General features: G+C 41.3%; 2 protein-coding genes across 2 annotated transcripts in view; both read right to left on the bottom strand.

Annotated features, from left to right (window-relative positions):
- Positions 1 to 23,523, bottom strand: part of GPRC5C (G protein-coupled receptor class C group 5 member C) — a 420,745-nt gene that overhangs the window by 396,691 nt on the left and 531 nt on the right. Inside the window, exons 2-5 of the mRNA XM_083351396.1 lie at positions 12,503 to 13,573; positions 9,253 to 9,347; positions 6,803 to 6,961; positions 4,538 to 6,611 (exon numbers count right to left, since the gene is read on the bottom strand). Of these exons, the coding sequence (XP_083207522.1) occupies positions 6,579 to 6,611; positions 6,803 to 6,961; positions 9,253 to 9,347; positions 12,503 to 13,532 (1,317 nt within the window). The 5' untranslated portion in view covers positions 13,533 to 13,573 and the 3' untranslated portion in view covers positions 4,538 to 6,578. The remainder of the gene's footprint in view (positions 1 to 4,537; positions 6,612 to 6,802; positions 6,962 to 9,252; positions 9,348 to 12,502; positions 13,574 to 23,523) is intronic.
- Positions 20,129 to 23,523, bottom strand: part of CCDC137 (coiled-coil domain containing 137) — a 47,028-nt gene continuing 43,633 nt past the window's right edge. Inside the window, exon 7 of the transcript XR_014491033.1 lies at positions 20,129 to 20,143. The gene's annotated coding sequence lies outside the window, so the exon portion shown is untranslated. The remainder of the gene's footprint in view (positions 20,144 to 23,523) is intronic.

Below are 23,523 nucleotides of genomic sequence, written 5' to 3'. Positions count from 1 at the left end.
CATTTATATCCCGCCCTTCTCCGAAGACTCAGGGCGGCTTACAATCTAAAGCACAAACCAATGTGCTTAGCAATAGCCTTCATTCTATGTATATGCCTGCTTATTAGGGCTTTCAGCCCCCCCCCCAAGCGGCATTATTACAAAGTCAGCTTATTGCCCCCAACAATCTGGGTCCTCATTTTACCTACCTTGGAAGGATGGAAGGCTGAGTCAACCTTGAGCCTGGTGGGATGCGAACCTGCACTAATTGCAGGCAGCTGGTGTTACTTAAGGAGGCATTATGGCCTGTTTATGGCCTGTTATTCCCATAAACAGATTTTCCATGACAATTATTGCATATTTAAGATGGGTGACATATTTGCTATAATGAAAACCCAGCAACTTTGGTTAGTTTCCTGGTGTTCAGTAATCTTCACATGGCTTACAATGCGTTTGATTTTGTTTCTTTCAAGCTAAAGCATCTCTAGATAACTCTGGAGAATGGCCAATCACCTCATTCAAGTGTTGAAAGTGGGATGCTTCCCTAGATGCTTCAACAGTTTTGTTTCCCCCAAAAGCGGGGAAACATTCAGTATTTTCTGAAACATTTAGCAAGGAACTCATGCAGCTTTTCAGGGAGTCACGTCACTTTCTTGAGATATATTGTTGGTGGGAATGAGTCACTCTTTCAAATTAGATGCAATTAAAAACCTGAAAAGTTCCTATAAAAACTTGGCAAAAAATCCACTATTTTTGGAGACAATTAAAAAAACCAAGACACAGATGCATAATCAAAATGGTTTTAGGGAAGGTTTCTCTCTCCAGCTGTGATATTCCTATTGCTAAGAATGCTGAAGACTTCTATCACTTCGATCTATACCTCCTATTCATATTGTAATTTTGGGCACATCACTCATTTCTGCCTAACCTTTTCACCGGTAGTTAGCCAAACATTTCTGGGAATTAAACAGAGTAAAGACAAAAGCATTCCTTTACTATTTGTCCTCCTCAACATTAGACCTTGAATAAAGAAGTTTCACTGAACTATCAGCAATTGGGAGCAGTTACCTTGGGTGGTAACTGTTGATTTACTAACTACTCATTTCTTTCAAAGCCTCCCTTCTAGAATGTGCTTTATGAGCTATAAATTAGCCAACCATTTTTAAGCTAGTCCATTTGGATGACTTGAGTATGTGCCTACTGTACACTTCAGGGCAAACCCAGAGAATTGTATTAATAAACAGTGGTTAACTATGAGTAAGCATATTGTACCAACACAGCCAAGGAAAACTTTTTTTCCCCCACTTGTTTTACCTTTCCAAGTAAGAGCCTTATAAAGGGGTGGAGCCAGAAAAAGGATCTTAAATCTATACTACAAGCTCCTTTATTAGATGTGTGATGCAGAATCTCAGCGCTTTTATTTTGACATACTGCAGCTAGGACCTGTCAGACAGCCACTCTTGAATAAATAGTTATTGTGTAACCAGAACAAGGCCACCTCACAAATGGTGAGATACCGAGCAGCCCTGAAACAGAGGCTTGGAGGTCATCGTGATCCAAGCTAAGAGGAATTTACAACCATAATAATTCTGCCCCCTTAGAGGGGAGCTGGATCAGCCGGACAAGAACTGTACTGGCCAAGAATTTGGGGTTACACTATGAAAACACTCATTCAGATCGGATCGCTCTCTAATCTGCTGAAAGGCCTATCATAAAATAGACCAAGCCGTTTACCAAGCTAACAAGGCAGCTCCTGCAACTCATCCCTACGTCCCAGCCTGTCCCAAGGGCTAAGAGAGGTCACAGCTTCAGCAGAGCAATCCGGCAGCTAAATAATTAATGGAGGTGCGGTTTGCTCAGGCTGCCATTTCCGGGAGTGGCAGAAAAATTGTTGCCAGTACAAAAGGCTATCCGGGCAAGGAATGAAGCCCCTGAACTTGACATGACCTCCACTCCACCATGTATTAATCGAAGTACTTCAGAATAGTTTGTTTAGGGCCATTGTGTTTTGAAAACAATGTCACGCTTCAGAAGTCATTATGGTCCATTTCATTCTCCTGCTTGAGAAACACCTCAAGCATAGGAACAAATTTTGTGGAGCATTTCAGCAAATAGATGACGTAGCAGTTTTTTAAAAAGAGCACCCATGATGTTAGATGGACTAATAAACTGCTGCTCTTTTTCAAAAAACTAAATCATCATTTTTTGACAGAACACAATATAGCTGTAGTTAGAACACTGGTTCTGTTGATACTGCTCAACACTGTTGACACTATTCCTATAAAAGTGGAGTCTGCAGAAATATTTTTTGGAAGATCTTGACATACGTCATACATTCACAAATTTGGCTCACCATTTCAGAGGACAACTACAAACTTGTGTTCTCCATTCAAAATATAATTATTTGAGAAAGAGGTCTCTACTGCTACCCCTAAAACTGTCAAGTCCATGGTTGGGCTATAAGCTAACAATATAAGGTGCAGTTTCTTTTTCTTGTAGTTAGCACCATCATATACTGGCCTAATCTGGCCTGAAATCACCATATAAGGAGAAAGAAAAGAATGCACTGATGGTGTTACCTAGTTTGGTAATGAAATTTTGCAAGAAAACAACCAAGCTTAGAGAGCACCAAGGACTCCACTAAGGAAAAAAATATCCTTATTCGGGGGGTGGGGAATCACTATCTCTATACTGGCACCACACCTCCAAGTTTGTAGAAGAGCAAAAAACAATTGGCTAGAAATTCAGAGAAATGCAAGACTAATACAGCTATATGAGTACCAGTCTAAAGAGGCTGGAACACACCACAATGACAACCAGCCAACCACTGTACTTCGGTAAAAAAGAGTGACATAACCAGAAGGCCCCAAGAAGATCCTGCTGAATCAGACCAAGGGGCTATCTAATGCAGCATTCTTTGTCCCATAGTGCCCAAATAGATAGTGTAGCTTTTTTGTTATTCTTTAGCAGCTGGTATTCAAGATAAACTGCTTGTAACTTGAAGATAGCAACAGCCCTAAAGAGAGGTAACAAATCTGCAATTTTAGCAGGAAATAGATAGCCAGTTCTTGATCATTGGACTCCTAAATAATGAAAGATTCCCTGCTTGTAGATAGGTTGAAATGCTATCAGCACACAGAAAATAGGGCCTTGCCACCTTATTTCTTTAGTTCCACAATATCTGGTACAGAGCATCTATGGAGATTCTCAATCATCCAGGTCAGGGGTCTTCAAACTTGGCCCTTTTATGACTTGTGGACTTCAACTCCCAGAATTCCTCAGCTAGCAAGTCCACAAGTCATAAAAGGGCCAAGTTTGAAGACCCCTGATCCAGTTCATAGTTGTCCCAAAAGTGTTTTTCAAAAGGCAACTGGACTGTCTTTGGTTTTTTGCTTGAAAACGTTTTACTTCTCATCCAAGAAGTTCTGATTCTTCTTCAGAACTGAAGAAGCTTCTTGGATGAGAAGTGAAACATTTTCAAGAAAAAAAATTAAGAAAGTCCAGTTGCCTTTTGAAAAGCACTTTGGGACATCTGGTACAAAGATGAGGGGATTCTCATCCAATAATTCTGACAGGAAATCATGGCCACAAGGAAGAATATTTCTGTATGCTGGAAAAAAAGAGAGAATGTTGGAGTCAATGTTTATTGCTTCAAAATGTATTACAGGTAATATTATTAGTATAAATACCTAGGCAGAGTACTTGTCTTTTAAGGCAACCTTTAAAAAAAAAGTTAAAAAGAAAAGAACAAGAATAAAACAAAAACATTGCCCGGACTGGAACAGAATGATATGTTCCATACATTGTCCAGAAAATAAATCCTGTGTCACATTTTTTAAAAAAAATCTGAGTTTTAAAATCGTAGAATAATCAAGTTCAACATTCTGGGAAATCCAAGCCCTTCCTATTAAGTCGCTGAAGCCATCAGTTAGGATATGCACAATAAAGAGTCAGAAGAGAAATATTTTTAATTTTTGCCCTTCTTTTTGTCAACTCCTCCTCCTTTGTTCTCAAACCCACAAAAGAATATGACAAAACAAGAAGTCAGAAGCCATTGTTAGGGAAAAAAAATATTTAATTTGTCAGACAATTCTGAATTTAAAAAGCCAAATCCGATAAGAACCACTTCCCCAATCCCAGCTTAAAAGGGTAGCTTGGATGAAACAGCAGTCAGGGACAGTCCTCAATTGTCTTCTGCCATTTACTCAGCTTGCATTAGCAGAGGGAGATTACATCATTCCTCATTATCAGAGCAGAGAATCTTTCAGCCAAGAGCTAGAAGCAAACTCATCCCCTAGCAAGGCACAGAACAGCATTCTCCGCAAGACAGGCAGAAATCATGACTCAACAGCAAGCCTCTTCAAGACTAGCCATGGTCTGAGTCAGTGTAAAGTCAGTCCTTCCACTTCCTGAGCACAGACTCTACAGCAGGGGTCTTCAAACCTGGCCCTTTTATGACTTGTGGACTTCAGCTCCCAGAATTCCTCAGCCAGGCACGCTGGCTGAGGAATTCTGGGAGCTGAAGTCCACAAGTCATAAAAGGGCCAAGTTTGAAGACCCCTGCTCTACAGGCAGGGTATGTATGGTCCCTTCTCTGGACAGTAGAGAACACCTTTCCAATCATTCGTGGAGTCACTGTCCCTGCACATTTGGAGGCTCCTAGGTTGGAGAAGCCTGAAAAGAATTTACCTGCTCCAAATGCTTACACAATAAAGGCAAGCTAAATTTCAGAGGATATCAGTCTAGGAGGCCAGGAGAAGACCTGATGAAAAGGCATTGCAAGAAGTAGGCAGTGCTTCTTTTTATCAAGGTAGCTTCTTTCTCCTGCCAGCGTAGGAGAGAGAAACAGCACCCCTTTTCTGCCCAAAGAGGGAAGAAGAGGCAAAGAGAAAAATGGCACACAATGATCCTAGTAGCATAAGGACAGGCAGGCCATAAGCCATGAACTAGCACACCAAGGCATGAAGAGAAAGTGGGATACCAATGAAAAGAACCAAAGGCATATCAAACAAATTTATTGAGGCATAGGACTGTGCATCTAAGAACCCATTTAATCAGAGGTGGTTGGGAGACAACTCTACCCAGGGGAAAGATGTTATTTCAAATTAAAGCCAGAGTCTGAATAATTCCCCAAAGAACAGCACAAAAAGATGAGAAAGAATAAGTCAGCAGAATAAAATATCTTGAATGGGATAACTCATGCTCACCTAGTGAGGACGAGGTAAAGCAAGATGAGTAATGCCAAAAAGAGACAATTACATTTCTGTAGTGAAACTGCCACTCCCAGATGTTTTTAAGCCTAACAGTATCCATTCCATAGCAAAATTCCATTTCAGTAGCATAATCCTTGAAAACTGAAATAGTTTGTGCAATTACATGATACCACCCATCTCTTACATTATGGAGCCCTCTGGCCATTCCTTGCAGTTAAATTCCTTCACTTTCCCTTCAAAGTTCTGCATTTTTTATTTTCCCAATCTGTGTCTACCAGTTATCTTGCATTGGCTTGGATGATAGTTGTAGTCCTTAAAATTTAGAGAAGATCAAGTTAAGGAAGGCTTATCCATACTGAAAGCACAATTGGCAATGAACCTTTTTGACAAAAACAGTTACTGATAGCAGTCTTGCAAGTCCCACCATTTTATAAGTCATGAAATAAAGTAGCATTTTAATATAGCTTCCTTCTTTCATGTCCAATGGTTTCTTCAACATGTTCAATCACCAAGTTGGTTGTCGACATCAGGTGAGAATGTTTAGATTCTGACCACAATGTAAAGTAGACAATGTAAAGTAAACCCTGGTGCATAAACACAGACATTCAAAGTAAAACACCAAAAAAAAAGATATGCAGCCTTAATTTTCATAATAAGGAGGGGTTAACAGAAGAGGAGATAATAAAGATTCCAAAAACAATACCATGATGTCACATTCCAGGGTTTGGTCCAAAGGCAGAAGGATTAGGAGAAAGCAAAACATACTTCAAACAAGAGTTCTTGCTACATTTGACCAATTTCTCTCTCCATTAAGAAGAATGGCCTCTATTAAGAAGAATTGGAGTGATACCCTTCTAATTTCCAAAGCACCCTCTTGTGGGAGTGAACATGAGATGGGAAAATGCAGGAACCATCTATTCATCCACAAGAGGCTGAACTGTGAACTGTAGATTGGAACTTCTCAGCACTCATAACACTATATTTGTACAAAATGAACACGATTCAACGCACTGAATGTGGTCCATCATTGGTGGGGTGAAAATAAGGGAGGCTCTGAAAATACGGGCAAAACAGAGGGGGAATTATAAATTTGACTGAAGGCTCCAACGAGAATAGAAGGCCCACTGTTCGGAACATAGAATAGGAAGTGGCATCCTGACCCAGTGACCCAGATTTACTGTAACAGATGTCAAGTAGAACACTTGGTTTATGCAGGAGAAAAAGAAACACATTGCCTCAGCAACCAAGATGAAATCTTCTCAGTTCCCAAGATGACATCTCCATGTCTATCTGAGGCCTTGCCCCAGTTAGATGCTCCTTTGTGGAGGCAGGCTTGGCAAGGCATCCTCGAGGAACAGGATGTGTGGAGATCAGGACTCAAAGCTTCTACCATCTGTGCTTGCTATATGGAGATGAAGCCTAAGGCAAAACATTAAGACATTAAGATGTGAGGATCTTTACATTAGCAAAGTAACTGGGAAAGAGACAGACTGATCTATTTTACCCACAGCATATAAGCAGAAAGGTCAGATTCACTAATTATATCAATGGCTGGGAGCGATGAGAATTCAGTTGCTCCTAAGACTACAACAGAATAGTCCAAAGCTTACCATATCACTCATCTGCCCGTTCCTTCCATCTTTCTGAGCCGATGCCTGCTTACTATGTGAAACATAAGCATCATCAGCACGCAGGGTAGAATTGGCACTGCCCATCACTTGGCTGTTGGCCGTAGCACGAGGGAGGATGACGTCATAAGGGGCATCCAGCTGGAGCCAATAAAAATAATATATAGTAAAAATGGGCTAAAAAGTATAATCATGTTTTTGAAACATGACTGTCATTGCAAAAGAAATCAAACCATTATTGCCGATTCTGAAATATTTGTCAGGCACTAAAAAAGGCTTTTCACACATTTGTATTTTCAATAAAGGAGAATATTTGTAGCTCAGGGTTGAAACGAAGGGGTCCTTGGTGCTCACTTGGTTGCTTTCTTGCAGACATTTCATTACCCCAAACTAGCTAACATCATCAATGCAGATGATGCTTATCTAGTTTGAGTAATGACAAATTTGCAAGAAAACAACCAGGCACCGAGGGCCCCTCACTTGTATGTTATCATTTCCTAACACAGTTATAAGCTTAGAGTCTCCATCAAACTAGCCTTGACATTTATTAGCTTTGGTAACTATGATGTAGGTTTAGAATTGTGCAGGGGAAAAAATTGAATAGCTCAAGGAAGAGAGAGACATTTCAAAGGCAAACCACTGTTAAGCAGTAATTAAAGGTCACTATTCAGGAAGAGTGAGCATAATTTATGCCATTTCACTTGAGACCCTCAACTGAAATTTTCAAGCCTTTCCTGAACCCTTAGACCTCTCGATTCTTTAATTGTACAGAATCAAAACTTCAATAACAGAATAACAGCTGCCCAGAAAACTGCTGTGGAAGGCCTGGCTCTCACAGGAAACACCTGAGGCACTAAATTAATGTAAGCAATATCAACTCAAGTGAGAGTAACTGTAATTGAACAAATCTTCATGACCTAAGCCAGAGGTTCCTCAACCTTTTGGGCACCAGGGACCAGTTCTGTGGAGAGAGGGTTTTCCATGGACCGGAGGGTGCGTGGTTTTGTGTGCTGCCTGCATCTCGCGGATGGGTCTTTGCTTGTTTGTGTGGTTCAGTTGCTGGCATGCCGCAGCCCTGTACTGGTCCACGGACCGGGGGTTTGGGACCCCTGACCTAAACAACAACTGAGCTAAACTTCCTCTACTTAGGAAAATAGAGATCAAGGTAATTTGCCATCTCATATCCTTCTGTGTTTGGGAAATAGACATTACACAGTTTTTGTTTCTTCATTTTGTTGCATAATGTTTCTTCTTTTCTTAAGTATCTCTATAGGGTAAATTGTTTATTTTAATTTTATTTGCATTGTTTTTTCTTTGAAAATGGAATAAAAACTACACACACACACACAAATCAAGATTAAAAGAGAAAGCCATGAATTTGCCGTTTAAACATTTTTTTAAAAGGTTTGCGCAGAAACAGCCATGAGACTATCCAGCTTTTATTTACAAACTACACCCCCAAATGACTCCTGGTTCTGTTGACCCCTTTCCAACCTATATCTGACATAGTTTTTGGATTTAACCTCTCAGACAAGCTTTCATTTCTCTGGTCAAGGATGGTGTCTTCTTCTAACATCTTTTATAGACATGGTTTGTTTCTTCTAAGCCTGTTGTTGTTGTTAGTTGCAAAGTCATGTCCGACCCATTGTGACCCCATGGACAATGTTCCTCCAGGCCTTCCTGTCCTCTACCATCTTCTGGAGTCCATTTAGGCTCATGACTACTGCTTCAGTGACTCCATACAGCCACCTCATTCTCTGTCCTCCGATTCTTCTCTTGCCCTCAACCTTTCCCAGCATTAGGCTCTTCTCCAGTGAGTCCTTCCTTCTCATTAGGTGGCCAAAGTATCTGAGTTTCAACTTCAGGATCTGGCCTTCTAAAGAGCAGTCAGGGTTGATCTCCTCTAGGACTGACCGGTTTGATCGCCTTGCAGTCCAAGGGACTCGCAGGAGTCTTCTCCAGCACCATAGTTCAAAGGCCTCGATTCTTTGGCGCTCAGCCTTTCTTATGGTCCAACTTTCACTGCCATACATTGCAACTGGGAAGACCATAGCCTTGACTATACGCACTTTTGTTGGCAGGGTAATGTCCGCTTTTTAGTGTGCTATCTAGATTTGCCATGGCTTTCCTCCCCAGGAGCAAGCGTCTTTTAATTTCTTGGCTGCAGTCCCCGTCTGCGGTGATCTTGGAGCCCAGGAAAAATCTGTCACTACCCCCATTTCTTCCCCATCTATTTGCCAGGAATTGAGAGGGTTTTGGTTTTCTTAATGTTTTGTTTCAACCCAACTTTTGCACTCTCCTTCTTCCCTCACAAAGAGGCTCTAGTTCCTCTTCACTTTCTGCCATTAGAGCCTACTACTACACATCAAATTAAGCTACTGACAAGCAAGAGAAGGAGAAGCAGCTGCCAGCACAACCGCGCATTCACTTACAGGCCCAGTGTGCATTAAAGTCATCTCTGTGGGCTGATAGACGCTTGTCAGAAGTTGCCCATTGTATCCGCTGTATGGGGACACAGGCTTTTTAGCTGGAACGAGAGAAACCACAGGACAATAACATTTAAATACACTATTGCAAACATTTTCAAGAGCAAAACTAGACAGCATGGTTTGAATGAGAAGCTCTGGAGAAGAATGATGGTCAATAACTTTTATAACTTGGTTTCTAGATGTAAAATTATGTTGGTTTTCTTGGAATGAGACAACTTAGTGTGGTCAACTTGCTGCAGCCAACTCACCACGTCCAACTCCCCATGGCCAGCTCACCGCAGCAGGACAACTCACTGCGGAACAATTCAATGATTCAACTTAAATATTTAAAATAATTTTAAAAATACTTTAACTTCTGTCATTCGTATTTTATTTTGTCCCTTCTTTTGCATCCTATTTTTAATTATTGTGTTCCACCATTTCTTTGATATTAGTGTAACACTTGTCTCACGGTGAATTGGCCGTGCTGAGTTGTCCTAGACCCGATCTTCTAGCACAGCCTCATTAGAAAGCTTCCCCCTGAGCCTGCAGGATCTCATGTGAAATAAGAGAAAGATTATATTAAAAACAACTTAGGGGCCAAAATTCCGACAACTGTTTGCAGCATTCCACAGTCAGGGGACTATAGTTTTTGCCTTTTTTTTTTGCTGGCCTCCCATGTCTACTTCTGGTTTAGGAAAAAAAGAATGCCCATTAAGGAAAAGGGACTCATTTAACAACCAGTGTCTGCTTAACAACTGCGGCATTTGCTTAATGACCATGACATTTGTTTAACAACAGCTGCAAAAAAAGGTTGTAAAACTGAATGCAGTCACAGGGTGCACCATTTCACAACAGCCATGACTTATGACTGTAATTCTGGGCTCAATTAAAGTTGTAAGTCAACTACTACTGTAAAGATATATTAAAGTCTTAGCATACTGGGTTTATGTGTCCAGCTACTTTTATAGCTCCAGGAGCAGAGAAAAATAAAAATAGAAAAAGAGAGTGAGAAAGATCTTAACAAAGTCACAAGCTTGTATAGAAGTATATACTTTTTTTTAAAAAAAAAAAAGCTAAATCCTTACAGCTCTTCCCCAAATTAATGGCATCCTTTCTTATAAGTACACCTGTATAAACACACAGCTATAATTCTTTCCAGTGGGTTGCTATTGCTTATTAGTATCGTCTGATCAATGCAGTCCAATGAAAAAGCCATCAGAAAGCTACTGGGATTTTTCTTTCATAAGCCACCCATAAAAAAAGTCTTGTTTGTGGGTAATTATAGACAAAGTAAGTTTTAATGAGCTCAAGGTGCTTGGAGACGTTTTGTGAACAAGAAAATCCATCTGGATTTATGGCACTCATGAGACAATGTTGGTTGTCTTGATGCTCTGAAGGTCAGTTCTCCACAGCCCCAGCAATATGGCTGATGTAATCAGTAAACCAAATGACAATAAACCATAATTTCAAACTGATGTATGTGCTTAAAATAAACCTTTCTTATTATGTTGAGTCCATTTGTATATGATACATAATCCACAAGTTCTCTCCTGCATTACATCTGATCTTAGCCAGTTTCTCTTCAAATCATATAAAATAAAAAGGTGAACTCAGCTACTGGATGTGGTATTCTAAATTTATTTTACTTTAGCTGAAAATAGTTTTAATTTGATATCTTGGTTTTTATTTATAGGGTTACATTTTTATCTTTCTCAGCAGGCAGTTTTTGGATTGATTTCAAAACATAGGGATATTTCTGAAGGTATGAGCCTGGAAATCTTGTAAGTACATAATAAATTTACTTCTCAGTTAAGATAAAGATAAAGGTTCCCCCGCACATGCGTGCTAGTCGTTTCCAACTCTAGAGGCCGGTGCTCATCTCTGTTTCAAAGCCGAAGAGCCAGCGCTTGTCCGAGGACGTCTCCGTGGTCATGTGGCCGGCATGACTAGACGCCAAAGGCGCACGGAACGCTGTTACCTTCCCACCGTAGTGGTCCCTATTTTTCTACTTGCATTTTTACGTGCTTTTGAACTGCTAGGTTGGCAGAAGCTGGGACGAGTAACAGGCGCTCACTCTGTTACGCGGCACTTGGGATTCGACCCGCCAAACTGCCGACCATCTGATCAACAAACTCAGCATCCTAACCCACTGAGCCACCGCGTCCCTTATACTTCTCAGTTATCACTATGTAAACTTAGATGTAAACTCCACTAGGCTTATTTCCTCCCATTAAAATAAGGCCTTAAATCTTTATCATTTTATTTACATGTATATTTTAAAAGACAGAAAGCCCAAATTATTGAGATTTAGCAAACCTGCCTGAATTTTCATCCTGTGAAAAAAAATATTGTTCCATTCTACTGAGCTACTGTCCAACAGAGTTAGAAAATTCAACTACAAAATCAGAGGAGGCAAAGAACTGTTATAACATCATAGACTAGAAATCAGATGCCCAGTTTGCTTGCATTAATGCTATCGAACTTCCCTGCCCCCAAAACTGTGCTACAGTGATAGCATCATTCTTGTACAGATTACAGGATATCCAGTACTCCTGGGAATCTACAAATTCAGACAACCTAACAGCAAACCCTGAGAGAGGCAGTTGTGTGAACCTGATTTTCCATCACCACCAGATGCATCTATTTTAATGGTCTTCTCCAGCTGGGTCACAGATACCAATGACTAAGATACCCACCCATAGGCAACATTGTGCTAAAAAGAGGGGGGAGGGGAGAGAAGCAGAGTAAATAATTTTTCAGGACAATTAGTCCTTGACATACAACCATTTGTTTAGAAACCATTCGAAGTTACAACAGGAGTGGAAAAAAGTGACTTACAACCGCCCCTGAAACCTATGACTGTTGAAATGTCCCCATAGTCACTAATGAAAATTCAGACCCTTGGCATGTGGGGCATGTATTTAAGATGGTTCCAGACTCCTCTGGTCCTGGGCTTGCCATTTGTGACCTTCTTGGCTAGGTTCTGATAAACAGAAGCCAGATTCGCTTAACTGCATGATTCACTTAACAGCTGTGGCAAAAAAGGTCATAAAATTGGGCACGACTCATTTAACAACTGTTTTGCTTAACAATGAAATTCTGGCCCCAGTTGTGTTTGTACGTCAACTCATAATCCTGCATGCAGTTCCTCTGATCGCATTGTATCTTTCCCCCCCCTCCCCTGGTCTCCTCATCAATATCACATGCCTACCTGAAGAAGGTTCGTCCATTGAGAAAGCTTTGTTCTCCACGAACATGCTTTGGGATTTCTGCTCCTTGAGGATTGTTTCATAGCCAACCCCCCGTGTGGGGTAGACATCATCCTCGTAGGCCTGCTCTGGTCCTGGCTTGATCACCTGAGAAATCTCAGGAATGACATAAAACAAAACAAAAACCGTTGCATTGGAGACAAGAGCAATAGCCAATGTGGGGTCATCCCAAGTTGATCTCTGCTCCTGCTGGTTGCCGTAAACATACATAACAATCCATACTATCCAGATGGCCATGGAAAAGGAAGTTGTGAGGAGAATGAAAACGGCGTGCTTTCTCCAGTGCTTGTAATGTCCACACAAGACTGGCCAAGTAGCAATAAAAGTAGCTACTTGCAGGAACATTACATAGATGAGTGCCATGACAAAGTCCTCATTCTTCAGTTCACAAGGATCCTTGGCAGTACCATCATTCCTCACCACAGTAATAATGAGCCACTCAGTGTTGATGATGACTTCAACCAAGACGAGGACCAAAGCCATGCCAAAGGTGACCCATCCCCGAGGCCCAGTGTTTTGCCGTGCAAAGAAATTGAGACTGAGGCTATGGGCAGCCAGGCAGGAGAAGCAGATAGCAAAGAGGACACCAAAGAGGAAGCGTCGTGAAGCACATGTTGAGAAGTCTTGCTTGACAATGAAAGCAAAGGTCAAGCAGAAAAGCCCCAAAGTGCCCAAAAGAAAGAAAGCTTGAGTCCCTATTAAGCTCTTCTTCCGGTAGTCTTGGATAAAAGGCAGACTGGCCACTAGGACCACAGTGAGGACAAAGCTGATAACAACACCAAAGCTGGCCACGGCTTCTAACACAATGCCCCAGGCGACAGATAGGTCACAGAGGTTGTAGTAGATGGAGTTCAAGTCCTTGCCACATCCTGGTGGTGGTGGTGATGATGAGGTCTCTTGAGCTAAGCATGTTTTCATGGAAAGCACAAGAAGCCAAAGACATGGCAATAGTGTCCTGGGTGTAGCCATCATGGAGGAATGATGGGAAATATTCTTGGCTCCTCAGGAAAGAACTAAAAGAAAAGAAAAGAAAAGATACAGTGTCTATATGAAAATGCATGAGATGTTTTTAGTATTTTTCTTGTCCAGACGTGCCCAGTATTTTTACAACTGAGAATCATTATTTGGCCTTTGGATGATGTACCAAGGATCACACACCAAACGTGGACACAACCAAGACAAATTAGGACTTATTAAACCTGAATAAAATACTGTCCAAATGAATATTTTCCTTACTTAATACCCTACACCTTGTGTCACATTAAATTTTTTTTAATTTAATTTTAATTTTAATTCCATTTACATCCCGCCCTTCTCCGAAGACTCAGGGCGGCTTACAAGCTTAGCATTAAACATTACAATTTGATAACTTTTAGAAGGGTTATGGACGCAGAATTTTGGAGGCCCATACAAAGTTTTGAGGCCTCAGGTTGAGTCCTCTAACTCTATTCTAGTGATAGTACTCAACTATGTTAATTAGATTTCTTTGATTCACTTCTTCAAATACCTTTAAGAGCACTGCTAGGCTCTTAAAAGTGTCTTTCCTAGGTTGATTATTACCCACCCTGAGAAATACTGGTGAAGACAGAAATGCTTACAGTGGGAAGGTTAGTCAAGGATCAAGATTTATTTGACACAGCTCTACTTCTTGAAAGCATTTTTCCATGCCAGCCAAACTACATGTTCCAGAGGACGGCTAAATTTAGAACTTTTAACTAAGTAAAAGAACCTTCAAGTTTATTAAAGTATCAGAGCTGGGCGATTGAATGTTATGCATCAACATTATTCAGCTTAATGGCTCTCTGAAACTTTCAAGTTCCATTATCCCCAATCATGGGCCATGCTGGCTGGGACTTATAGGAGTTGTACCCCAAAAGTCTGGAAGACAATTTAATGGGGAGAATAATGTCTTAACACTTTCTCTAGATCACAGAAAGTTAATGGCTAAGGCAGATCAAGAATTAATTTCCTATTCTGTATACATTATTTAGCTAATAACAGCAGCACTCGGATGAATTTAAGGCCCCTGGACCTAAGGTTTTCTAAGGTCAGAAAATCCAGTAGTAGGTGTCCAATGTAACATTGATGTGATTGTGCCTGGATTAAAAAAAAACTGCAACTAATATGGCCAGTCAGTAACTGTTTTGCATGACACAGATTTAAACTAGCCTGCCACTTTTAACTTGTAGCTGACCAAACTTATGTGAATTCGTGGCTCAGTGAATCCCCGAAAATAGATTAAATCCATAAACCTAGGTTAAGTTTACTATTGGTAAAACAGGATACAGACAGATGTCACAAGCTGATTTGCTATAAGGCAGTTCTTTATATTTCTGTCACACAGTGTTTTGTGATTTACACAAAACTTAGAGCAGTCTGAAGGATTGTACTAAAGGAAGCATTATGACACTAAACTGTAAAATTACTATAAAATCTTAAAACACAGGTGTTTTTTTTAAACCTTCAGAGATTAAAAACCAAGAATCTGGCCAATACAACCAATCTACAATTTAAAGTAGAAAAAAAAAGTCATCATCTGATGTCAAAAGCTACTGTCTTTAGAAAGGCTCAGAACAGGGCAGATGATGGCAGCAGACACTGAGCAGATGGCCTGTCTAAGTTAGAGAGGCTTTTCATTTCCCTCTCCCATTCTAGTTTGTGGATAAATTAATACCGTATATTAGAAGCATACAAGAAGTAAATAGGCTATCCTGTCAACAAGAAAAGCTGAGATTCCAATCCTTACACTGCCGAACACTTCACAGAATCATTTCCCTTGTACCAAGTCGAAACATGATGCCACCAGTTCAGTAGTACCCACAGATACTAGCAGGCTTTCTTCCTTCTTCTGAGAATGGGCAAAATGAGCATGAAGCTTGTACAGGCAAAGAAACTCCTCTGCCATGATGCAGTCATCCCCATTCTTGAGATGGTCACCAGTACCCGCTTCAGACATGGAGAAAACCAAGGATAGCTCTCTGCTGCCTTCTTCATCAAGAACCTTCCCATATTGACAAAGAAGGACTAAGGAGCCATTATGATTGCATTTGGCTGAACTTGTTAAGGACCAGGAACCAGGAACCACCTGCTTCCTGACCAAAGAAGAGTGAAATAACAGATTCTTAATCAAGGAGATTGGTTGAGCAGGCCTAGAGGTGAAGACTTTCGCCTCCCACTCGGAAGGTCAAGAATTCAATTCTAGGCAGTGACAGATGTTTCTCTATCAGGGCACAAAGAGAAAATATCTGCTGTGAACTCCGCATAGGCGTCAGGAAGGGCATCTGGCCAGTAAATGCTCAGTTCCACTCAGTCGTCCTGACCCCACCCTGAAGCAAAGGATTGTAGGGTTGTACAAAGAAAAAAAAAATCAAGCAGGTTAGTTGGTATACCAATAGGCGGCTTTTGGTGGCTACCGGAAAAGCCCAAGGGAAGAACACTATTGATGTAAACATTTACAAAGATTCAAAGCAAGTTCACGAGAGAGGCCTTCTCCTGCAGAGATAGAAAAGGGTTGCACCATCTCTCACTTCTTTTGCTAAGTTGTGGCAGATCTCTTAGTGGCAGATCCAGGAAGTCTGCAGAGGGAAAAGGAGGCTGACACTGCATCTTATCTTTAGGCAAAACACAGTGCAGGGGCTAAGGGGGTGGGTGGGAAAGAGAAAATACACAGACTCCACATAAAGAACCTCTCTCTTTGGCTAAAACTGTTCTGGGGAACAACCATAACAACAAGAATTCTGCCCCTCCATTTCATTGTAAAACAATTCCCAGATCAGCTGTGCTCCTCTGAGATGTCACCCTCTAGCCCTCCCTTTCCTGGGCTCCCACTCTGGACTGCCTGGTTCCCAGGCTCAGAGGAATCTCTCTCTCTGTGTGTGTGTGTGTGTGTGTGTGTGTGTGTGAGAGAGAGAGAGAGAGAGAGAGAGAGAGAGAGAGTGGTGTGTGTGTGTTTTCTCTCTCTCTCTCTCTCTCACACACACACACACACACACACACACACACAGGTCTCCAAATCTGATTACTGCAAGACCAGGACCAATCAGGGCTAAGGTATGTTTCAGGGGCCGTTACCTGGGAGCTTTGTAGACCTTGGTTTCCTCTCTAAATAGAGAAGAAGGCATCTCTGTTTGAAAGGACTGACGTTTCCCCTACAGGCATGTGAATAATCCTCTTCATGTCTATGGATTCAGACTTTTCAGATCTAAAAAGCAGCCATCCCATTCCATTGGCAGGAACTCATTTCCTACTCAGCCAAACCATCATCGTGTTTGCTGAGCATTGCAGCCAAAAGAAGAGCCCTTAAACCTTCTCCATATCCGGCTTTTCACATTCTACCAATAGTAATCTTGACATCAAAGGCATTAGTTTAAAGAGACCGTGCATAGCAGAGTGCCAGAATATAAAGCAACAACTTTTAGTAGAGATCCTTTAAAGGGGCCTTTTCGCTAAGGGTCAGATCAGGAAATCGCTGTGCTCTTACTATAAACATGTTAGATTTTATTTCTATTTAATGTGGAATCTCAGTTGTTTGAATGAAAACTTGAGAATCTCAGTTATGAATCCTGTTTGCAAATAGCTAAAAATAATAATATTAAGGCAGGAAAGTTATAAGCTGTGGTTAAGCAAGAAAACATCACACCAATGAATTTCCTGTCCAGCTGATATCTATTTATTTAGTCTCTATGAATATTTTGCCACCATTTCTGACAGCAGACTTTTATATAAAAGTTTTTTAAAAGTTACCAATTTTTCCCCCAGCAGTTTTTCAATACAGCCAAAAAATGGCAAGTTAATTTAATAAGTTTTTTTTCAATCTATTAATTCTAATATTTACACGATCTTTTTCAAGGTTATGTAAATGAGCACTGCATAAGTTGCACGTTCTAGACATCAAAGCTGGATAGGTTTACCATTATAGATCATACTTTTGGCTTAGAGATGATTTAGCATTACACTCTAAAAGCTACAGCATCTTCTGATAGCCCTTTAATATTCTCAAGTGCAGCCTCAGCAATGGAAGCACCAAAATATCTTAAGCAACTACATACCATAGGAAGCTTGCAGATTTTAGAGATTTAGGTAAAATACACAAACACTTGAACATCAAACATGCCTTTTAAAAATGCATTATCATATGACACTTTAAATTACTTATATGAACAAAAGCAAAGCTCCCTAATTTAAGACACTGCTGAGATATGACTACAATATCTATTGTTTCCTTATTAGCACAATAATGTGCAATTTCGCTTTAAAGAGCATTATTTGTGAAGCTTAATTCTACTCTGCATGTCATCAGGAAAATAAGTACATTCTCTCTCTCTCTCTCTCTCTCTCTCTCTCTCACACACACACACACACACACACACACACACACACACACACACACACACACACACCCAAGGTTCACACAGCTTACGTTTTTTAGAAAAGAGCCTCGCAACTTGGCCTGTATATTCTAACTGTGTTAGAGGACTTCCATGCTGGGATAGCTCAACATGTGGAAGGAAAGAATTTTGTCCTCCTTAATGCAATAGGCCATGTGCATGTAATTTTCTCAATTCTCATTCCCTATAATAGTAGTCTTCTCTTTAACTTCCTTGAGCATGACTCTACACAGATTTATTCACACAAACACACAGAGGGATTATTTTTCTCTACATAGCTACTATAGGGTTACCAGTTCTGAGTTGATATATTCAGACAGATACTAGAGAACAGTGAAGAGACACAAAAACCTAAGTTTTTGTCATCTTCTACTGAATGACTGGATTTTTTACACCCCGGGTATAGCAGTCCTATCTAACAATAACAAGAATCTGGAGTCAATGTGTGGTCTGTTAGCAGATGATCCAGTCTTTTTGCTAAAATCATACACTACAGATTTTGTCCAATCAATGGCTGGATAAGATCAGAAAGGCTGGATAAAAATATACTAAACAAATAAGGATTCAAAGCAAGCTAGTGTCATCTCTATTCTTAGAGCAAGCACTTCTGCCCTGCTCCCATGTGCTCCAACAAACTACATGATTCAGCATTAATTAATGTTGCAGAAGCCTTAAGTAAACATTGCTGCTTACTTCACTGCCATTTCCCTGGAAATCCACCCCAATAAACTTCCTCAAACTACTGATCAGCAAGATACCTTAGCTGTTAACCTTTCTTTCTGTACAGTCTTGAACTAGCCGAAACGGATCTGGGGTTGGGATATTGCTAAGTTGGTGAGTGCTTCCTTTTTTTTTTTAAACGTGGGGCGGAATCAAATCTGAGTATATCTAATACACTTGATAAAGGACAAAACGGATATGCCTTTTTACCTACCTAAGACTCTAAAAGGAATGGGGGAGGGGAAGATTTGTGCTATCATTCCCTCCAATTAGAATTCATCTCTTGTACAATGCTCATTCACATGTTATAGCCCCCCAGATGCAATTGCTGTACAAATGTGTAATTTGTAGGATGCCTCACTAGTAAGCTTCTCGTACTTCTAACGTTGTTCTTTGAAAGATGGCACTGAATCACATCTGGCCAGATAAGTCATTTGATGAAAAGACACTTCCAAGCCTACATTCCCTGACCAGTAATAAACACGATGGACAAAACAAAAATAGAAACTCTGCATTCTAAAATAAACTAGAAGGCCCTCTATAAGGCAGCTCTTGATTAAAACATTTGTTTATCCTTGTTGTGGTACCTGAGATTTATCTTAGTTTTCTCTAGAATGGCTCGGCTATCAAGGGATAATCTGAACGCAGTGGTGGGTTTAAAATAGGTGAACAACCAGTTCTCTGTGTGGATGCTGCTTCCGTAAGTCCATTCTGGGCCTGGGCAACAAAAAATTAGCTACTGGTTCTGCCAAAGTGGTGCGAACTGGCTGAATCCCACCACTGCCTGAAGACCCCTATTAGCATGCTTATTTCATTGTAAGGAAGCTGCAGGGCTCCTCCACACATTTTCACTTAGCAGGAGTCATAAAATGCACCTCTGTTTGAAACCCACCGCTGGTTGGAAAAGGCAGCCCTCTCCAGATGGATTAATGGTCTGAGCTTCAAATGGAACTACTTTTCCGAGATTCTCTTTGCAAATAACATGTGGCATTTTAAGGAGGAGGGGTTGGGAACATTGCTTGAGGGGAACAGCATCAAGGGCCTATGAGAAGCCGCAGTTCTGACATCTGGTTTCCATGGCAGGCCAGGAGGCACAGTACATTTTTATTAAACACTTCTGTTTCAACTTCTCCCCTTGTACCAAATGATACATTACACCAGATGCTTCAGTGAGCTGCCTTCTCATTGCATCCATAGACAACACCAAGTAAGTAGTGTACATACAAATATACTGTCCCTCCCCGATAGCTTTCAGAGAGTACAGAAATAATTGGTAAAGTTGCTTTATTTCTATAGATAGTTTTTCTTTCCAAGGCAAACAGGCAAACTGCAGAACAGGCCCCATACCAAAAAAAAGCCCAGAAATTCCTTTCTTCTATGATTCACACCTCTGCAGGAAACAGGCACCATTTCCAAGGTACCTAGAAGCAATTACTGGCTGTCCCAAGAAGGTTGGCTGCTTCCAGAATCACATCTCTGTAGTAGGCAGGAGAAGTGGAAATGGCAGAGGAAGGAGGAAGCAGTGAGCAATTATTATTTTTGGCCAGCAGGAGGGAAAAAGAAGGCATAAAATACCAATAAGCAATAGCACTTAGGCTTATATACTGCTCGTAGTGCTTTATAGCCCTCCTTAGGTGGTTTACAGAATCAGCATATTGCGCCCCCCCCCGAACAATCTGGGTCCTCATTTTACCGACTTTGGAAGGATGGAAGGCTGAGTCAACTTTGAGCCCTGTCAAGATCGAACTCCAGGCTGTGGGCAGAGTCAGTCTGCAATACCGCATTCTAGCCACTGCACCACCAGGCTCTTATAGATCCCAGGGACTCTTTTCTCCATTGTTCCAAACCCACAAGGATGTCCTCTTACAGTAGGAAAGAGCAACAACCTGATCTTAAATATGCTTGATTACTAGGCACCGTTCTTAGCAAGATTATGCAGGTTTGGTCAGTTCATACAGGGCAAAAGGCAAAAGTGAGAATAGCAAGTGATGCCCATAGAACAAATCAGCAGTAAACAGAAATAAAATACAGACATTATGGGACAAGTGATGATGAAGAGATATATATCTCTATCTGCCTGCAAAGAGTATTCAGATATAGAATTCTGCTCCTAATAAATTGTATATATTAAACTTCCAGAAACTGAGTTTGGTGAAAGCTTATCTACTTACCGTAGTTACCTCAAAAAATCATAGCTGCATATAACAAATAATGACTATGTTCACTCACCATCCTCATCTATAATTAACTGAACTATTTCACTTAATATCCTAGGTTTGCCTGATACAATGAACAAGAAATTAATCACAGTGGCTGAATTTATATGCTATATAAGGCTGAAATGTAGTTGGTAGATTTGTGCTTCAGTATATGATGTAAACATAGCCAAAATTTCTCAGCCAGTATGAAGCATTTTTAAAACTATGCCTGGTTGTGCAAATTCTAGAGCAGGAGTGTCCAAACCTTGGCAACTTTAAGACTTGTGGACTTCAACTCCCAGAATTCTGGCTAGGGAATTCTGGGAGTTGAAGTCCACAAGTTTTGTCAAGATTGGACACCCCTGTTCTAGAGCAAATGCAGATTAAATATGTTGTGATTTACAGTTTATGATAGCCTGAATTCTGCAGACCAGGTTTGAGAGGTCGACAGTATCCATAACATTGATTGGAAGTATCAGTCCATATTATATATTGGCCTAATTCTAAGAGCATACACACTGGCATTCCTCAATTGATGTTCATCAGATGGTTTTGACTGCAACTCCCATGAGCCTCAGCCACAAAGGCTGAAAGTCAGAAACGACAAGCGTTGTAAACCAAATATATTGAGGTTACCTGACTGGGAACCATATTGTTCCCTCCCTGAAGGTTCCAGATGTCAAAGTCACTTAATAATTCTGCAGTGTTATCTGTTGAAGAGTATTTTGAGAAGGAAACTTGGTAAAGTCATGGAAACGGCTTGCAGCAGCTTGTGGATTATTACTTCAAGAGAGCCAGTTTGGTGTGGTGGTTAAAACATCAGGTTAGAAACTGGAAGACTATGTGCTCTAGTTCTGCTTGAGGCACAAAATCAGCTGGGTGACCTTGGGACAGTCACTCTGCCTCAGCCCAGAAATGAAGCAATAGCATGCTACTTCTGAAAATTTGCCCCCAAAAACCCTGATGGGACTTGTCCAAGCAGACATGAGGAGTCAACACTGACTTCAGGAAGCATACTCACACAAATTCCAACTTCAGCCATTTAGCTTAGGAAAGTACTAAAATACCTGCACAGTCCCTTCCGACCCTATTATTTTATTTTGTTATGTTCCCTAGTCAAGAAGCAAAGTCCCAGTTTAATTTAGTTCATGTTTGTTTGCAGAGAAGAGGCAAAAAGCAAATATTCTCCTTTGGCTAACTCGCAACCCTTGCAAATGCTTGCCTGAACTCAAAAATTCTGTATCTTAGCACAGTAGCACAATTCCCTAGAACCCCAACTTGAAACCAAGAAGGACCCACAAAAGTAGCTTATGGTTCTTAAAGCCAACTCACCACAATTCACTGCCCTTTATGGAGTACATCAAGTACCACCAAGTGGCTTAAAATAAATATTCTCTCATTTTGTAGTTTCTCTTTCTTCCTAATGCCCTAGGGCAGGGGTAGGCAACCTCGGCTCTTTTATGACTCATGGACTTCAACTCCCAGAATTCCTGAGTCAGGAATTCTGGGAGTTGAAGTCCATGAGTCATAAAAGAGCCGAGGTTGCCTACCCCTGCCCTAGGGGATAGCATTTACTCTTCAATGCCATGCCCCTAACAACTCTCGCCAACCAAAAGGTTTGTTGAGGGCTTGGCAAGGATTTGAACCCGGGGTTCTTTTGCTCCACATTCAAAGGTGGTTGCATTTCTCAATCCCCTTTACTGGGAGGGACTGAATGAATGTGAGTGTGTGTGCATGAGAGTGTGTATATTTCTACCTCTCTCTCTCTCTCTCTCTCTCTCTCTCTCTCTCTCTCTCTCTCTCCCCCCCCCGTGTGTGTGTGTGTGTTTGTGTATGTGTGCATAAAGGGAGAGGGAAACGCACCAACCAACCAAGAGTCCCTATTTTGCCTTGCAAATTCCCAGTCACCACATTAAGCCCCTGGGTGCTTTTCACAACCTCTTGGGAAGGGCTGTTTGTTTTCCTCTTTCCTCAACCACGCTCCTCAAACAAAACATTTCAGAACGTTCCCGATTGGTTTTAAAGCTTCAAGCCTCTCCTTGCTGAGGTTTGGTTTGGTTTTGGGTTTTGTGTGTGTTTTTAAAAAAAAAAAAAAGAAACCGCGTCGGAGACGCATATCCATTTGCGCACACAAAACCCCTATCTACTTTTAGAAAAGCACCGGGTCCATCCGACGGCGCCCGCGCTTTCGGGCGGGTAGTCGAGATTATCCGACCTTGCCGGTTCCTACAAAAAGCAGAAGCGAAGCGAAGCGAAGCGAAGCGGAACCGTCTTAACAGGAAGCCAGGAGAGCTGCTTTGTGTTATGAAGGCAATCCTTCCCCCTTTCCCCGCCGCTCCTGTTTCTGAAAGAAATCCGCTCCCAGCCCCCCCGCCCCCCCCTTTCCATGCTTCAAGTTATCTTCTGGGTCAGCGTTTCGCAACCTTAGGAACTTGAAGATGCGTGGACTTCAACTCCCAGAATTCCCCAGCCAGCATAGCTGGCTGGGGAATTCTGGGAGTTGAAGTCCACGCATCTTCAAGTTCCTAAGGTTGCGAAACGCTGTTCTGGGTCAGCAGAAGCTGCCCAATTCCCGGAGACCCCGAGCGAGGCTCGGGCTGCAGAACGAGTCCCTCCCCGCAGGAAGAGCTAGAGCCCGCGTCCCGAGCCAGGACCCAG

This window comes from Vipera ursinii, assembly GCF_947247035.1.
Source record: "Vipera ursinii genome assembly, chromosome: 2".
Classification (NCBI taxonomy): domain Eukaryota; kingdom Metazoa; phylum Chordata; class Lepidosauria; order Squamata; family Viperidae; genus Vipera; species Vipera ursinii.
Note: the sequence above shows the minus strand (reverse complement) of the source record. Positions and strands in the feature narration are given on the sequence as shown.